Consider the following 18,553-nt stretch of genomic DNA (forward strand, 5'->3'; position numbering starts at 1 on the left):
CCTGGCAACCCGCGGCCACGTGACCAGCACCTGCTCCGCTGGCTGGCGGCCACCGACTGCAGCCATCTGCTTCTCTCAATCAGCGCCCAACGCTCCGACACCTGCGCGGCCGCGGGTTTTTTGGCTTTTTTTTTTTTTTTTTTTTTTTTTGTCTTTTTTTTTTTTTTGGTTGTTGGTTTTTTTTTTTTTTGTCCCCCTTTTTTTATGAAATCACGGCCAAGCCGCCTCCAAAAAAAAAAAAAAACAAAAAACAAAAAAGCAACAAAAAGCCCCCAAACAAACGAAGAAAATCACCCAAACACAACCTGACAAAACCTCGCGCCGAACTTTCCACGTTTCTCAGATGTGCTCAAACCAAAGGTGGGCCTGTCAAGGGGGCTGGAGGGCTGCCAGGTTGAAGCGAGCTGACAGGCTGGTGCTTTTTGCAGGCGACCTCCATAAATCAGAGCAAAGCGCACAATTAAGTTCAGTGGTAGTTGCCATGCCCCAGGTGCACCAGCGCCTATGAATAACAGGCTTAAAGCCTGGAAGAATAGTGCGGCCCAGGTTGGATAAGACATCCTCCTGCAGCACGGTGGGGAACGCGCACCGGCAGCGCTCGGCTGGCACAGCCCGACACGGCCCAGACAAAGGCCCCGCCGCAGGCTGGAGCGCTCGGGCAGATCCACCCCGACAAAGATTGCTTTCTAATGCCTGTCAGACCTTCCCCCGCTCCTGGTGGCGGAGCTGAACGCCTTCCCGCGAGCATTCCGTGACCTATATATACCCACAGGTCGTGCCTCGGCAGACTGAGTCACACTCGTAAGGGAGCCGCGCGCTAAGTCATCCGGACACCATTTCGCATCGCCCCTGACAGGCCAGCTAACAGCGCGCGCACACACACACACACACACACACGCCGCCAACTTGGGAGAACAAAGCCCAGCTCCGCTGAGAAATATAAGCTCTGAACTCGGGAGAATTGCCGACATTAAATACACAGCCACAGCTTCTGCCATGAAAAATAGGGAAGGTGGAGAAGAAATAAAGCGGAGAAAAAGAGCGCTATCCTCGTGGACGAGGCTTCACCTGGCCAGCAGGATCTGCTCCTAAAAGCCTCGCTGACTCGGCCCACCTCATCTGCTCCTGCCCTTCAAGGACGCTGTTTGGCTGGGCCAGAATTACTTTTCCATATCTGAGTACAGGGGGGTGGAATGTATTTTTTTAGTGGTTTTAGCATAACCATTAGTCTGTGTCTCAGTGTGCTAGAGATGCACACTGATAGTACTTTGCAGGTGGCAAACTATAATAGGTGCATTTAGACAACAACTAACTTAAATGCATTTTTACATGACCGAACATATGATTTAACCAACTCTCACTAGAGACAAGCCTACAGACTCCAAACAAGAATTCCAAATCTGGGAGAAACTAAGGAGGTATTTGCATCCACACAAAACACTTTCTGTTAGTCAAAACCAGTCCTTCTATTCAGTTAAAACACAGAGACATTTCAGATTAGATGTCTCACAACCGAGCTGTCCAGTACTACTCTCTGGTTTTATCCTCTTATCCCTGGGGACTGCACAGCACACTGACCAAAGGGGATCAGTGAGAAGAAAACCTGCAGAAGGTCAGATGAGAGAACACCACTAAGGAAAACAAGGTCTGAAGAGGAAAACTTAAGCAGGATAACAGAGAAGAAAGCATGAATTACAACTTGAGAATGAGCATACCATCTTTGACAAACCATGCTTTGTGTCACTTAGTCAGCAGCCACCTACAGAGTAAGGTCAGACACCAGGATCTTAGAGGGCTGAACCATCTGACCCCAAAACACCCCAAAAAGCATGGGATGTTTCACAGGATTATGAGGGAAATAATTAACCCTTTTCTGTAATCTAAACAACCAAGGCAAGTCAGACACACTACTGATCCCTATTTTTCCATTTGGGAACACTGTCCCATGACAAATTCCTGACTAGAACCTGGATTAGAAAGATGTTGTACATCCACTGTGGAGCGACGAAACAACAAACCCTTAAATGCTCCTCAAATGTTAGGGCTTAGACTTTCTTTACTATCTTATCTGACATTAAAACCCCCTTTATATAATGCTTTCACATGTGACAGAGGTAGGAAAAATAACAATGGGATGATAAGGTTTATTCCAGCCTGACTGCTCTGCTGAATCATTAAAAAATAAGCTTTGGTAATGGTGAAGCCCAGAAGGCCTGCCTGCAGGGAAGACAAAGGTAAATATTTGGCAGCTGGGATAGTTCAAAAGGGAGAAGAGAACAGGTGTGAAGAGGAACTGCCTCTGCAGACACATGCATGGAAATCTTGCATTATTTCCTGTCCTTTCCCACAGGCAACCCCTTCCTGCCTTTTGCAGAATGATCTGAGCTTTGGAGTGGAAACTACCAGTACCACCTAGGGACCTCTCTTCCTGTCCTCTGCCTCCCTAAGGTACTGCATCCTGCTGCTCACACCACTCCCCTTTGCAGCAGCCTATTCCCACTTCCGCAGCCAGAAGCCATCCCCTTTCCTACACAACAAATAGCTTATTTGCGTGCCAAAGAAGTCAGTCTCCACCTCTCTCTAAAAGAGGTAGGTATGCTAGTGCTCTGCGAGCAGCAGCCTGCCTACCCACTCACCATAACCTCCATCCCAGGCAGCTGCTACATGTACGGAGGGACAAGAACTTCTCCTGCAGTAGGGAGGGGAGGAAGCAGATTAGAGAAGCCCTGCAAAGCACAACATACTGTTTGGAGGAGATGGGAAAAGGTACAAGTTCCCACAAGGGGCTGCCTTCTGGCCCTTTCAAGTTCTTTCCTGCTTCTCCCACCTTTGTAGGTGGTCACTCTCTAAGGTTTCACAGGAAGCAGCAGGAGAGCTATCAGCTGTGCTGCAGTGTGATCTTCTCAAACAGGTGCTCCACATCTTCTCCAGGGACAGGCCCAGAAGGAACAGACATCTGAGCCACGACTTTGCAGTTTAGACAGGGAAAGGCAAATAGTCCTACTATTACCTCTGGAAATAACCTGCGTGCTTTGCACGTGCCTGAAGCTGGTTCAGTAACATGAAAAGGCCACATAATACTCTGCACTGAGCAATTTAATGAAAAACCTCCATTGGTGTTCTCAGGTATACCTGCATTTTTCTTTTGATCTTTGCTAATTTGGCCTACAGAAGATTCGTTGTTCTTTTTTGTTTGTTTGTTTTGAACCAGCCACTGCTTTATCTGGCTTTCAGTGTTGGCAGGATTAGGCTCATAGCAACAAATTAAAGTGATCTTTCTTTCCAAATCACAAACTAGACAGTACAACATAGTAGCCTCTGATTTTAGTGCTTTCTTTCTTTTTAAGATGTCATAGGACTCACAGTTCAAACAAGCATGCAATTAATCAGCTTCTTCCGTTCCTCCCATCTGACCTGTCCATCACATGAAGCTGCTTTTCAGTGAGGCAGGCTGCTCATTTTGTCACAACTTACACCAAATATAGCAGACACATGAAGGACAAAGTTTCTCTGCGTTTCTTGTTTGTTTAATGAAAGGATTTATACAGTTAGTCAAAATTTAAACTGAAACGACAGACAGGGCTATGTTATGAGCTGTGTTGCATTACAAAGCGGTTAAGATGCAGCCTGTGTCAAATAGTTAACTGGGGCTTTATAACACTCTATCCAAAAGAAAAAATAATGCTCTTTGATAAATACATGTGTACGTCTGACTTTATTTATCAGAATTTTATGAGTGTAACTCTGTTCTTCTATTTAAACTAATTAGCCAATTTGGGAAAGAAAATACTTGGTTTTGCACAGCATTTAAAAAATCTAAAAAAAGAAACAACACTATTCTTTTCAACACTTAAATTAAAAATACTGAGATATTATTAGTAAATATCAGCACACTCATGCCAGACACATTATTAACTTTCATCATAAAATTACACTTGTACATTATCATACCATAATCTGTGTTAAGTTGCTGGAATCTTACTCAGATATTATAGAAACTTAGCGCTGCTGAAGTATTGCAGCTTTTGGGCTGTTGATTCATCTAAAAATTTGATGCAATGATCTGTCATTTAGACTGACTCCCCAGTCTGCGATACTGCCAAAGCAAACAAATTTCCTTTCGCTGAGTTAAAATTCTACCAAAGCAGCACAGCATCCCAACACAGCATCAGAGTTCTTTGAAGAAGTTTGATACTGAAGTTGACAAAACGAGAACAATCTTGTTTTCAAAAGAGCAGCTGGTAACAGCAAGACAAGTCCATTAAGGGAAAAAGTAAACTTTCTCAACACCTTTGTGTAAGCATGCTTACACACACAGCACATGCTCTTCAGTGCTGCTCAAAGCACATTTCTCTCACAGGTAAAACAACAGGGCTTAGGAAATAGCAGAACACTGCTAGCAATAGGGCTTAGGAAATAGCAGAACACATCTAGCTACTCACGTACAAGAGTTATTGCAAGGGAAAGAAGATAAAGCCTTTCCAGAGACACAACTAAGAAAGCAGTGATTTGTTCCTTCAAAGGAAATACTCCTCCTTTAATCTGCACAGCATGTCCCAGGACTTAGAGAAGGCGTGCAAAGAGATGTGAAGATTGAGTGGAGAGGACAGACAAGTTCTGAGGTCTGATATCCAGCAGAGCCATAGGAACCCAGGCATGTTTCTGAGCCACTCTTTCTAACCATTGCTTATTAAACAAAGCTTCACTGCAGTCAGGTCCTTGTAAAAGTACACTAATTGACTAGTCCTGCAGTAAATGTTTTTCTACTTCCTGGTGCAAAAAATTGCTAGGAGATGCTCAATGTCATGCAGTAATATGGCCTGTTCAGCCTTTAAGCCTACAAATATCTGGAAATGAAGCACAAAGGTGATACAGTATTTTGGTTTCAAAAACATACACTGAGAGAAACAGCTTGAAGCATTTTTTTTTAAGCTGTGACTTACTCTGTATATAAAACCCACCCGGAGGACAGGCTGAAACACAGTCTGTATGACTTCTGCAATAAGATAGGCTAATCAACTCTAATTTATTGAACAGTCCACAAAGCCAGTTCAGGAAGGACAACATTTGATTGTACAGGTCAGTATTTCTAAGTTCTTCAGGAAACATTGTCTCTGCCATCTGAGAAAAAAAGTTCATTCTTGCCAAAGGAGAAAGTAGTTTATTGCTATCTGTGCCTCATTTAGCTGAAGCAGAACTAACCACTGATAGTCAGTCTTGCAGAATATATGCAAAGCTGATTCATTAACTGCAATTTTAAAACCCTGATACAAATGGATTTTGCAAACTGATTTGGATTAACCAAGTCTGGCTGTGCTTCCATCTGGAAGTTATATTTTATAACACTAGCCACATCTTGAAAAACAGATTCAGATGTTTGGAACAAATTCAGAACAGTTGTAAGAAATTCTAGATACAAATGAAAAAAAATTGAGCTTTAATGTCTTTTTCCTCTCAGTTTTCTTTCAAGTGAGCATTTATAATCATGGTGTTTAGGGAGTTGAGGGGTAAGGAAAGAATCTTAGTTATTATCTATGACGTATTTACTCATGTGTAACAGCAGTTTGTTCTCTCATACTACTCAGTAGTATTCTAAGCCTATCCTTGTAAAGGGACACGATGCCGAGTGAAAACAGCAGAGAAGCAGGGTTGAAGCATCTGGCTCATCTACAAAGACTCTGTGTAGCAAAAATGTCTTTACATGAAACAGTAAAATGAGTATAACCTCTAAAGTGAGGGATATAGTCACACATCACTATTCATATAAAAACTTTTTTTTTTTTTTTTTTTAAACAGAAATCTTCTAGCCTTCAGCTTGTGTCAGCATCAAATAAGTGAGTTGTACAGCTTGCAATGGTGCTGAACTTCCTTAGTTGGACAAAAACTTCTTTTTTTTTTTCCCTCTAGGCCCCTCATTTCAATTTTGGTCAAACCTAAATTGCTGTTGAAGCATCTCTTAATATACAAACCACACAGAAGAACAGACCAGCGTCAGAAGAAAATAAGCTAATTTTGAAACCTAACAGATCCAGGAATGTTTATGCCTTGAAAAGAAAAACTAACCTTGGTGGACATGGCAAAGACTTCTGCCTTTCCCACGTGTTTAGAAAAATTGTGTAGCCATAAACAGGAAAGCCAAACAAGAGAAACGTGCCAGTTTCTCCAAAAACATGGTATTGCAGATGACTGAGGACAAAAGACAAAACAAGATTTCTCCACTCACTCCATTTAACGCAGCTCAACTAGAAATCCCACAAACACAGTTCCCCATAACATACAGAAGTTTCCTGACTTACCTTGTCTTTTTGCTGGTCTTGGGTTTTGGCGTGGTATTTTTTGCTTTCTTTTCCTTTGGCTCTTTAGGGGTCTTAGGGACTTTGGGGGTCTTGGGTTCCTTCTTTTCCTTGGGCTCTTTAGGATCCTTCGGTTCTTTTTTTGCCTTGGGCTTTTTCTTTTTCTTTTTATCTTCTTGGGAGCAATCCACTGAGTTCCTGCTTAGATTCTGGCTGTCAAGTCCCCCAGGAAAGTCTTCCTTACCAAAACTTTTACTGGGACCTTCTGCAGCAATGTGATTGTTTTTCTTTTTCTTTTTCTTTTGCTGTGGCTGCGGTTCAACTGATGGCAGAAAATCATCACTTTTCACTAGCTGGGCATTCGGTCCACTAACCTGAGTCATATCCGGCACTGGTTTCTCTAAAAAAGGTTCCGATGGAGAATGCTGAGAGAGACAAACAGAAATAAAATTGTAGATTTGCAACTTCCATTTCTAAAACTTTGCTCTTTTGGAGCAAGAGGGAACAGTGGGAGAAAATACTAAGCAGGAGATTACATTACTAGCACATCTCAAATACTGCACAGCAAATCAGTAAAACAACAACAACAAAGCTTTCTGCAGTTAAAATGGTGGCAAAGTGACCAGAAATTCTTGATGCAGCAAAGGTAAAATTATTCTGTAATCAAGCTTGTATACAAAGTGGAATTACAGAAAACATTTAGACCCTTCAACTCTTAGATGCAAAAGGACAGTAATTGTTATTTCAGACATTTCTGTATTCAGAGTAGTTGCAAGTGATTCTGTTGCACTGAGATCTTGTCCTCCAGGGGAAAAAAAAAAAAAAAAAAGTTGAAGTCTTATTCTAGATGTGCAACAAGAAAATAAAGGCATTCACAGGCTGTATTTATACAACATTAATTTACCTTGGTTCATGCTGTGACAGTAAGTATTTTGATCAGCGCACAAAGGTTTAAGTCACTTCGAATTTAATATAGTTACATTTTATGTCAAAGAACCACAGCTCCCTACTTGTAATTGAAACCTGCTACACATTGGACAAAGTATTATATTAAGTAATTGTGAAACTGCAAAAGCATCCTTTTTCAAAGTCTATGTAGTGTATCAGGCTTATGTCAGACTTTCATACAGTATAGGAAAACCTCTGCATAATTATACAGATGCAGAGTGCCTAGACTAAGCATATTGGATATACTTGAAGTTCTCTCTTTAATAGTTCTATTCTACCCAAATATCCATGAGTCTGCAAAGAAAAAGCGTCTGAGCTCTATTCTGACTTTGCAGCATATTCAAGTGCTGACCTGCTTCTCACTGCCTGCCTGCTGCTATACATTCATGACCATGGTGATTTTCAAGAAAATAAAGTAATAGCATGACAATGAACTGATGCTTTTCTTAAAGCTGCATAAAGGATCAGACCATCTTCTCATCCTCTTTGTCTCTGTTTCTCCTACTTTTCCCTAGAAATTAAGTCAGCATAACTCTATGTGTAAGAGTTTCCCCTTAGCCATGGTCACAAAGCTTGAAAAAGAAAGGTCTATAGCAAATAAGAACGTTACTTCTAGGAATAGGACAGTCTGTTTGTAAGGTTATTTGTCACATTTTCTCTTTTCTTCCAAATAGTACTTGAGAACAGCAAGTACGCAACAAATAATTAGAAATCCTGTCTAAGATTTAAGAAAATAAAATTCTTAATCATTCCACGAGAAAGCAAATGCATATGTATTTTTTCTAGACTGTAAACTATTTTCAGCATTTCTTCCTGGTAGCAAAAAAGAAAAAACAAACAACCCATTATGCCCTGAGTATACCTGCATATTCAGAAACTACCCAAGCAGCAGAAGGAGCAGACCTAGCAAGGGAGGGAGGGCACATACCTCTTCTGCTGTCTTTTCAACACCAAAAAATAAATATTAAGCAGTACAAGCACATAACGGTATGAGGTACTGAGAAGACAGTTTTGTTCTATGTCACATAAGGAACAAATCTGAGGAGACATTCAACTCAATTCATTAAATGGACCATTAAAAACAGTCCAAAGTCTGTGTATGTGTAATGCATAATTGGATTGTTGAAAGAGTTTGGACTGGTATGAACTAGACACTCTGATTTGCTTTGGAGGAGACTCCATAACAGAGGGAAAACTCAAGCAGCTGACCAAAGGTATGGGTCTACTTGTCTTAACCTAAATTTTTGCAGGTTTCCATCCTCCTGTTGATTATTAAGATACTATTAAGCTCAACAGGGCCTTAGTCACAGTGGAAACTCAGCTACACTGCCAATCTGATGCCCCCATTTAATTACTACCACATCTATCAGCTCCACCTCAAGGGAATCTCACATCAGGCTTCCTAAATCACCTCTTCTAGAAAGCTGTGGTCACAGTAGTACCCGGGTAACTTCATGCTGGAGAGTTCATAAAATTGGATATCAATGATTCCAATGAGTTCTACAATCCAATTATGCATTACACATACACAGACTTTGGACTGTTTTTAATGGTCCATTTAATGAATTGAGTTGAATGTCTCCTCAGATTTGTTCCTTATGTGACATAGAACAAAACTGTCTTCTCAGTACCTCATACCGTTACGTGCTTGTACTGCTTAATATTTATTTTTTGGTGTTGAAAAGGACAAGAATATCACACAGATCACCAATAATATATATATATATTTAATCAACAGGCTTTCAGAGCAGTACTTCTAAATTTCTCAATGCATACATGACTATATTTTCTGTCATTTCATATCTTACGCATCCTGCATTTGATTTTCAGACACTTTGAGTCCAGGTTTCACCAATGCCTTCACTGAGCTGTTTACTACAAATCTCAGACCTTTTTTCTTTTTTTAAAATACTGCCCACTTGCTATGCCTAACATAAAAAGAAATGTTAAGTTTTCCATTATTTGTAAAAATTCATATTTAACAAGTGCTTTATGCTTGGTAATACACTACTGGTTTGCCATCTATAAGCTTCTGTGTGATACACTTTCTAGAATAAAATCAATCAACTGTTTCAACTTTTTTCTTCCTCTTTTGAAGCATGCAAAGCAGCCAAGCCAACAAATACTAAAAACTGCAAGAAATCCAGCAGTGCTGGATTAAATTTAGTTCTGTAAAACTTTCAAGATTTCACCTATGTTAGTAATAGGCTGTGTCACTGAAAACAGGATGAAGTTTTATATATGTTTGAGAATTCTTGTTACCGTTTTAATGTAACTCAAAAAAGTCGTCTCTTTTTCTAGTCGTGGTTTGAACAAATTCCACCACGGCCACAACCAAATTTGAGCATAAAGTAGAGAGCTTTCCAAGGTTCCACAACAGCAATGACAGCCCTTTGTGATCTGACATCTGCAGTTCCGTGACAAGGTCTGGCCATAAGGTTACATGGCAGCAACTGTTTCCATGCTGTAGTACTCAATACTCCCTGTAACTGTGTTCAGTGCAATTCTGTAAGGTGCCACCCCATGAAAACTCATATTCTTCCTACCTCAAAAAGTTTATCCACATTCTTAGACTCATAAAACTACATTAAGTGCAAACTTTACATGTGAAACAAATACACAGTGCTTACAAGCTTTTATTTTCCATGCCAAGGTAGGTGTATAAGTATACAAATCAAATCGTTATGATTTCGGTTTATATCACTCACGCCCCCCAGACATTAAGCTACAGACAGCCACCCCTACTCTAATTATGATTTGGTTGTATTTCCTTTTACTTGAAAATACAGTGGTTCTGCTACATGCCATTATCTCCACAGGTTTGGCACGTTTTGTAATTCACTTACATGTCATCATCTAAGCCCAGCACTCTTTCAAAGAAATGGGTGCAATAACTTCTCTTTTCTAGGAACTCTGAGCTTGCACTTAAGCAATATTCTAAAACAGCACATCCCTTACTGACAACCCCACATTGCTCCCTAGTGTGAAGCCGTGTAGGAGCAGCACAAGTCTGGTGAGCAGAGGAGAGGGGAAGCAGCTCAGGAGATGCATTTTCATACCCCAAACCAGTTGTCTGCTCTTTCTTAGAAGGGGAGAAAGGGAAGAAGAACAGGCTTTCACTAGTAAATATTAGTTTAAGCCTACCACAGGGAATTATTTCAAATAGTTCTTCTTTAGATCCACAAAGGATTAATTCTAGTTACAGGGTCGTAATTTCTGATAAAAGAACACCATTTTTCATTTACAAATGAGGAAAAGATGCATATTGTGAATTTTTACCAAAAGACTGAAAAATCTATTTGTGTATTTGACAGAAATCACTTCTCCTCCTTATGGCCTTTAACCATAACAAAGCCATAATTTAGCATGTTGGTACAGAATTTAATCTTCCACATGAGAGAAATCAGTGAAGATTAAATACAAATAGGTATTAATCCTATTTGATATTGCAGCGGTATTATTTTTATATTATTTGAAATAAGGTGAAAAAGGTGCTCAAAAATATTGGTGTGTTTACTAGCCCCACATCTCTTTAAATCTTTTAGAGAAAAGCTGTTTTTGTAAACATTTAACAAAGAACAGATGGCCTGTTTTAATCATGCGAAAAAACCTGGAGCTCACATTAATACTCCTAGCACAGCCTACTGGGTCTAGTCACCTCCCTAACCAGCAGCACAAAACAGGCTTCAGTAATACCATTTAATTTTACAATGGATATTTTCTCATCAATTCCCCGCATCCGACAGTTAATCAATGCTATTAACGTGCAATATCACAATGCAGGACACTGCTAAAGATCACAGCTTATTAGAGCAAAACAGTGATTCTTCAGCAGCTCTGAGCGTTCAAACCGTGAGCAGCTCAACAGGTTACCAAGACAGTAATGCACTCGTGTGTTATCACTGAAAGCCAGCGACATCAGAGCCAGTTTTACAAGGAGGCGGCACTTCAGGTATCGTTCCTGGAATACAAAACCTCTCTTTTCTGGATTGAGAACTTATTTTTAAACTTCCAAACACACATCAGCCAAGATTTGGTAAGTTAAAAACTAAGCTGCCCGCATTTCACGGCCGCTCGCATATTTAAATCTAAGCTCATTCTCTGCAGCCCAAAGAAGCGATAGACGCCTCTAACCAGGCCTGTTATGTAAAGTAGCAAGATGGACAGGATGGGGGATTAACCCAGTGAGGGTTAGTGGCACCGAGGGAGGCTAAGGAGAATCTCTGTGTTGCTTGAACACGGATTGAACCACAATCAACTGTACTTAAGTGCTGAAAGTAGATGAGTGGCAGTTCCCCAGTAGAGCAGCAGCTGCTTGAGCCAATATTGAGCTTGTAGGATGGTGAAACAAGAGCAGCAACGTATGCGACATGACTCAGCAAACTTGTGAAATTTAAACATCAGTGTTAAACAAAAGTCTCTCCCCTGTTTTGTTGTTGTTTTTTTTTTTTTTAAAATCAGAACTATTTCAATATCTACTCTCTTGATCTCCCCCATCATTTTTAAAGACTGCCTGTAACCAGATGTTACTGAAATTTTCTTAGACTTTGGTTTATCAAGTGAGTTGTGTTACAGCAGAGTGAGCAACCAATCACCTCCCACTGGTTCCAAAATACAATACCCTCCAACACAATATATACAACAGAAATTTTTGGGTTAGGTAAATTATTACTGAGTATTCTCTTCTGCAGCAATTACAATTGCAGCTTAAATTATCACCTTCACTTGGGAAAAGTTAAACAGCAACCTGTGACCAAGGAAAGTTCTTTTAAAAGAAAGGAAGAACTATAGCAGCACGTCTGGAAGCAGCTCTGTGGAGAGGCAGAGGATTCGTATCCTTCCTGATAGCACTGTTCACAACGTGTAAACCACTGTATGTATCGATTGCCCCATAATTCTTCCTTCAAAAATTAATGAAAGGACTCGTCATCCCTCTGGATTATTTAGAGCAAACTATTCATCTCTAAAAAAATCATCTGGAAAGTTTCCTCATGTGTCTGTACGCATGTTTCCGTCCCTGCAGTTCTCAACTTGCCCCCTCAATGCCTCCAGTACCAGGCCTGCCCTGCTGCTCCCTCCAGCTTAAGCTTGCTTTGGCTCCTTCTAGCCCAGCAGAAACTTTTCAGACACTGTCCTTCTGTGAAGTTCATGTGTCAGTACAAACTGCAGCGCACACAGGAATCAACACAGCTTCAGAAGTTTCCTTCTACAAATTCCTATAGTAGCAGAAATCCAGAAATATCCTCAAGAATACACTCACACATAATTCTTCCCAAGATTTGCTTTACCAGTCAGTTTATCCTCCTCTACTGTGAGTGATGATTCCCTCCCCTGTTCTGTGAAGTGCCTGCCTTGAACCAAAGTTGTATATACATTTTTTAATTTACGGTATGAAAATGCTTAGGAGAGGCAACATGATGCTGAAACTCTGATGCATCACTAATTCAGAAAGCCTTCTACACAGTGCAGTTCTGATGTGACAAATTGCATTTATAAGCCTACCAGTGTTGTTGTCAGTGATCTTTTCTGCAATAAGACTGACTGTATCAGATGAAAATGGAATACCATCTATTTTGCAAACAGAACAGGAATCTTCCAGTTTACTGAATTTATTGCCATACTTCTACAAGATATGGATGAAAACACACAGAAAAGAGGGTTCAATTAATACCCTGGCAAGAAATACTTAAAAATCATTTGTATTAAAAAAAATAAATCTGGTTTTGTTGCAGAAGCATTTCACTATCATTTGATTTCTTAAACAATCTTTCTGCTCCGTTATTGCTACCAGGGAGCATTTTTAAGCAGATGCAACTACTGAAAAGTTAAAACTTACTGACCCAAAGTTTTCAGAAAATCTCTGGATCAAGACATTTGCAATACCAATGCTTGCAGCATCCTAATAGTAAAATGGAAATGCTTAAAACCAGTCTTAATGTTCTCAAATACCACTACAAAAGCTCACTCATTGCTGGTACAACTGACAATATCGACCAGTTACTGTGTGGCAGAAGAAAGATATGCTATATAAAATGCAGTGTTTTTAATTGAGTCTCAACATAACTATAGCATTAGAATTCTTCATTTTCTGGTCATGCCCTCTGTAAAGTAACACAGATTACAAAAGATGAGTGACACTAATGTAGCCATCCAAAAAGCAAACGTTCCATCATATTTAACAGTAATCACATGTAGCAGTGGTGTTTTGTGCTCATGAAATGAGAGATATTCATGCCAGGACTGCTGATGAGTCCATAGCTCAAGAATAACTAGTTTTTCCAGAAGAGAGCTCTCCTTGTTGCCAACCATGGATCGAAATCACCAACACAGATAAGACAGTATCAGACAAGTGCCTCTCCTAAGACAACAAAACATGTATTCTCCAGGCTGGCCTTTCATTTAAGAATCTACAAGAGCTACCACTCTGATAGTATACAACTGTTAACGGAACGGGCCAAAAGACAAGCATTTTTATTAATACTTTCATGTGACAAGTTACTTCTTAATATATCCTAGTTTAGTAGTATAAGGCTGTTCCCATTGCGCGCAGGTCAGAAGCCATATATTATACAGAAGTAACTAGCACAGGACCTACTCTCCACTCTCCATCGTCACTGGGTAAGACAGGTCAAGGACTAAGGATTTTTGTGATTTTTATTTATTCTTACTAGTTTTAACTGCAGTGACACACAGCAAGGGTGAGACAACAAGGCACAGAATTCTAGCAGCAAAACTCATATTGCTGCTGATGGTAACTTGCACTCTACCTTAGCACTGCTTTCCCCGACCGGCCACATATTTGCATACACTCCATTAGCAAGCAGTAAACGTGTCAGAAACATGGCGGCATGAGTTTAACCACACAAGTTTTGCAGAGCTGTGTTATGCCAACAGGTGGGAAAATGTGAGGCAAACCAGAAATAGCTCTGGAATATTACGAGAAAATGGCCCATAAATATCTTTTTTTTAACACCTTACTTTGCAAAATAAGACCCGTACTGAAAAACTGAGATATTTTCATCATGAATTATATCTGTTCACTACCCAAGCACAGTCAAGAGACTTGATGCTTACTAGAGAACTCTTTGGATTAGGATACCCCTAAGATTTATCACCGATCTTTTCCAACCCCTCCAAAACAAGATGCGGTCTGTACAGCTCCAAGCAAGAAAGGAAACTCATGCAGTAAATCAAAAACAGTGCTGGGGTGAACTGGTTTCCAAATCACCCAGTACAACGCTGCAGCTTTTTCTGAACAGAATCAGAGAACAGCTTAGGGTGGAAGGAACTTTAGCAATTACCTAATTCCAATCCCAGTGCAATGGGCAAGGCTGCCCCACACCAGATAAGGCTGCACAGGACCCCATCCAACCTGACCTTACACACCTTCAGGGACAGGGCATCCATATCTTCTCTGGCAACCTATTCCGATGCCTCACCACCCTCTGAATAATTTTTTCATAACACCTAATGTAAATCTCCCTTCTTTCAGCTTAAAACTGTTCTCCCCTTGTCCTATCACTACAGCTGTATTTAGTAAAATACATCAGCCATGGAAAGACAAACCTAGCCTAACAGTATATAAAGAGGCAGAGCCACTCTTCTTGGGCTTGCTTCCACATTCCAAAAAGATGTTCACTGTGAAAATGAAGTAGTTCCTCTCTCTGACAGTAAACAAGCATATCTGCCCTCTCTGGGGCACATTTCACAGCCATGCTTTGAAATCCAGGTTCATAAAGGAAGCCAAGAAGCATACTGTCCTGCACACAAGCTCTCTTTCCTCCACCAGGAGATTTCCTTCAAGGAAGTGACTGGATGCCACACATGCAGCCATTCAACCTTTCTTCTACGTCACCAGTTCCTCCATCACACTGCATTCCCATTATCACAAGTAATGCCCCTATCTATCAATTACAATTTCTACTTAACACCCTTTCCTCCAGAAAGAGAAATCCCAATACCACAGTTCTGACTTGGTGCGTAAGAGCTTACAGAGTAATGATAGTAATTAAAATAATAAATGTCCTCTAAAATTTTGACATTCCACAAGACACTTAGAATCACCTTCTTTTTTTTTTTTAAAGAAAAAAAAAACACAACAGGACCTTAATTAGCTCCCAGTCCCTTCCATCAGGTACTTCTGTAGTGTTACCAAAACTCAAACAAACGTGACATGAGCAGACAGCATCAGCTTTATCACTATGGGGAAAACCAGAGATCAATCGACTTGGTGTTTCACCTGACTGTAATGGACAAAGAAATTCTGTCCAGGCTCTCACTGCAGCAAGCAGCAAGAGCAACTAAAGCATTACACATCACCCAAATAATGGAAACTTACAGGAAGAAGTATTGAACAAGCTATGTATGTAAACATTAGGCACACATTTAAATTAAGAACACATACACATCTTGTATACTTACATATATCAAGTAAGCGGTGTAGGCATAAGTTCAAAAGCTGTCCCTCTTTTTTGATTTGCAAAATCTCTACTGAAGTGTGCTTTTATCTGAATTCAGGTAAATACTGAATTCAGGTAAAGCACACTTTGTCTTATATTTTTACCTCCAGTAAAACATACCCAACTTGAGGGAGAGAAAATAAAAACAATAAATAAGAGGCAGAAGTAGCACGTTTGGTTTTTTTTTTTTTTTTCCTGTTTGTTTCTTTGCTTTGACTGGATATAACCAAAGGTGATCAGCTCAGCAAGTTTATAATTCTTGTTTTCTCTCTGCCTAACATTCACATAAATGCAAGCTTCAGAATTGTCACCAGTTTGATGAACACACTGTGAGCTCTCATCCGTTGCTTGTAAGGACAGAGTGAAAAGCTTTAGAACACCAACAACGAACCCAAAGCACCAAACCACAGCAAACAGTACAACAGTACATGGAAGTACACCAGAAGTAGAGTTGAGCACAAATAAGAGCGCAGTGGATATAACTGCATATTGCCCCAATCTATTCACATGACACCACTGCATATTATGTTCTGGGTTTGTTTTTTTTTTTTCTCTCCTTTCTTTCCCTACCATGCCCATATCAGTAAATCCTCAAATTCAGCTTCATATCCTTCATTTCTGAAACTATTTGCCACACTCGGGTACACACGCCATCACCTCCCTTCTTCTGGGCTTCAGTATCTTCACAGGGGAGCCCTACCAGACTTGGGAATCTACTAGGCACAGCCAATCGTTGTGAATTTTTCCCCTTGCAAGCCACACACTGTGTATCATACAGCCCTGGCACCAGGGCAGTTTCCAGACCCTCTTCCAAGAATCCTCAATGGAATTAACCAACATCAAGAGATATCCAAGTCTTGGGAGGCAGCCTAGGGTTCTCCATTGCCAACCAAGCCTTCTCACAGAAATAAATGAAGGCAGCAACTGAGTGGCTGTAGATACAATTGTTGCTGATATGTTCTTAAACAATAAAATATTGCAGCCACAAACAAGATAGTTTTGTATTTACTTTTAGAAAATTGGTGTATAGGTAAGATATAAGATATCTATCACTTTCCTAGCATCTTCCTTAAGTACCAAGGGGGACAAAAAGCCCAAATTCTATGTTTTAGAGTTACTTTAAGTCTCCCTTCAGATTACAGACATGCACATTTCAGCTAGCACATACAAAAAAAAAAAAAAAATTATAATTAAACTGTTGATTGATACAATTCATAGGGAAGCTCTAATGAGAGCTTCATCACTACTCTCACCTGTCAGCTCACATGACAAAAAGAGCAAGTTTACCCTAAAAGTATAAATATTTAATCATGTTCTAGTAGCATGTGAAATGAGGGAAATGGCCTCACATGCTTAAGAGTCCAAACACGACAAAGAACTCAAATCTGAGTTGTATTCCTGCACACAGAAAGGAAGTCCTACGTAAGTATACCATACTTTCACAATAACATCCGTAAGTACTTTCATTAAGTAACAAACTACCCTGAATTCTTCTATTGTTTGCAGCAAGATTTTTCAATTTTGGCAGGGTGTCTTCTAAGTATGGCTTACTAACTTAAGAAAAATGAGTTTAAAGCATTAGAGGAAACACCACCACCACACAAAGTACAATTTGGGTTGATCAGAGCTGAAAAATTTCTTATCAATTTCTTATCATCAATAAATTCTTATCATCAAAATTTCTTCATCAGTTTATTTGGATGACTTATAACAGAACCCACCAGACAAGTAGTGTTCCTTTTCTTCTCTTTGCCATTTCTCCTTTCCCCGGCGTGAAAGTGCATTGTATGCACAAAAGACAAAACGTTCTGGATTCATTACTTGAGCTAATGAAAGCACACCCTATACTCAAGACTATTCTGCTCCAAATTAAAAAAAGCAAGAACAATAAACAATAAAAACACTCATATAATTCATCCAATCCCATGGATTAATAATACAGTAAAATCATCTGTCACCTTGGTGGAGCCACAAGTTAATCCTAGTCTAAACCTTTTTTCCCCCATTTTCATATTTCAGTTTACTGACATAATCTGATGAGAAGGATCTCAGAATTTCCCAGAAAAGGCCATATTTGGTAAATGTTTTCTGATACACAATGACATCCACAGTAACTCAATCATCCTGTTCCTATTGTTTATGTCTCCTCCAAGTTTCAAGATGTTTTACTTGCTGCTATTTCAATCTCACAGCACATGTGAGCATGCTTACTACTAGGGGATTCACTGCTTAAAATGAACTAAAAGTTAACATTTTATTTTGTTGTGGGAAATGCCATTTCCTCAGTTACAAAGAAGTTCCACCTCAGAAAAGAAAAAGAAAATCCAAAACCTCACTACCACTTTTACTTCTGTTAGTTTTTCCAAATAACCTGGACTAACTTTTCTAACCCGCTTTTATCTAGAAATTCAAAGGTTTCTCCAACAACCAAATGAGTCACTCCACAAGCAAAATAGTGAACATGCACCACTGTCTTGAAAAAACAATACAGTCAACCCTATGAAAAACAATTACAATTTACAAACAAACTTTACATACAAATATATATTTTACATTTTCAATTAATTATTTCAAATCCTTCAGAACAAAGAAGTACTCCAGTTAATGTAACTTACGGAGCAAGCTCTGCTTCTGAATACATAACTTTGACAGCAGTATCTCAAACATACAGACTGACTTCTAGCTATTTCTAGACTTGCTGTTTTGTTCAGCACACAGGGTGGAAAAGACTCCTAGATCAAATCAGCTCTAAATGACTAAGATAATATCCTGAAGAGAAGACTCAGGTTACTTTGAAAACCTAAGTTCAGAAAAGGGACAGACTGCAAAGAGATGGTCTGTGATCAAAGCAGT

The 18,553-nt window shown here is 39.7% G+C and overlaps 1 protein-coding gene across 6 annotated transcripts in view; it reads right to left on the bottom strand.

Moving 5' to 3' along the window:
• CHD7 (chromodomain helicase DNA binding protein 7) overlaps nt 1–18,553 on the bottom strand; it is a 128,821-nt gene that overhangs the window by 52,587 nt on the left and 57,681 nt on the right. For all 6 annotated transcript variants that reach the window (XM_042808975.1, XM_042808974.1, XM_042808976.1 and 3 more), the window contains exon 3: nt 6,297–6,718. In XM_042808975.1, coding sequence (XP_042664909.1) covers nt 6,297–6,718 — 422 coding nt within the window. The remainder of the gene's footprint in view (nt 1–6,296; nt 6,719–18,553) is intronic.

Source organism: Centrocercus urophasianus, unplaced genomic scaffold, assembly GCF_019232065.1.
Source record: "Centrocercus urophasianus isolate 14NV4802_14NV808 unplaced genomic scaffold, USGS_Curo_1.0 seq_11, whole genome shotgun sequence".
NCBI classification, from domain to species: domain Eukaryota; kingdom Metazoa; phylum Chordata; class Aves; order Galliformes; family Phasianidae; genus Centrocercus; species Centrocercus urophasianus.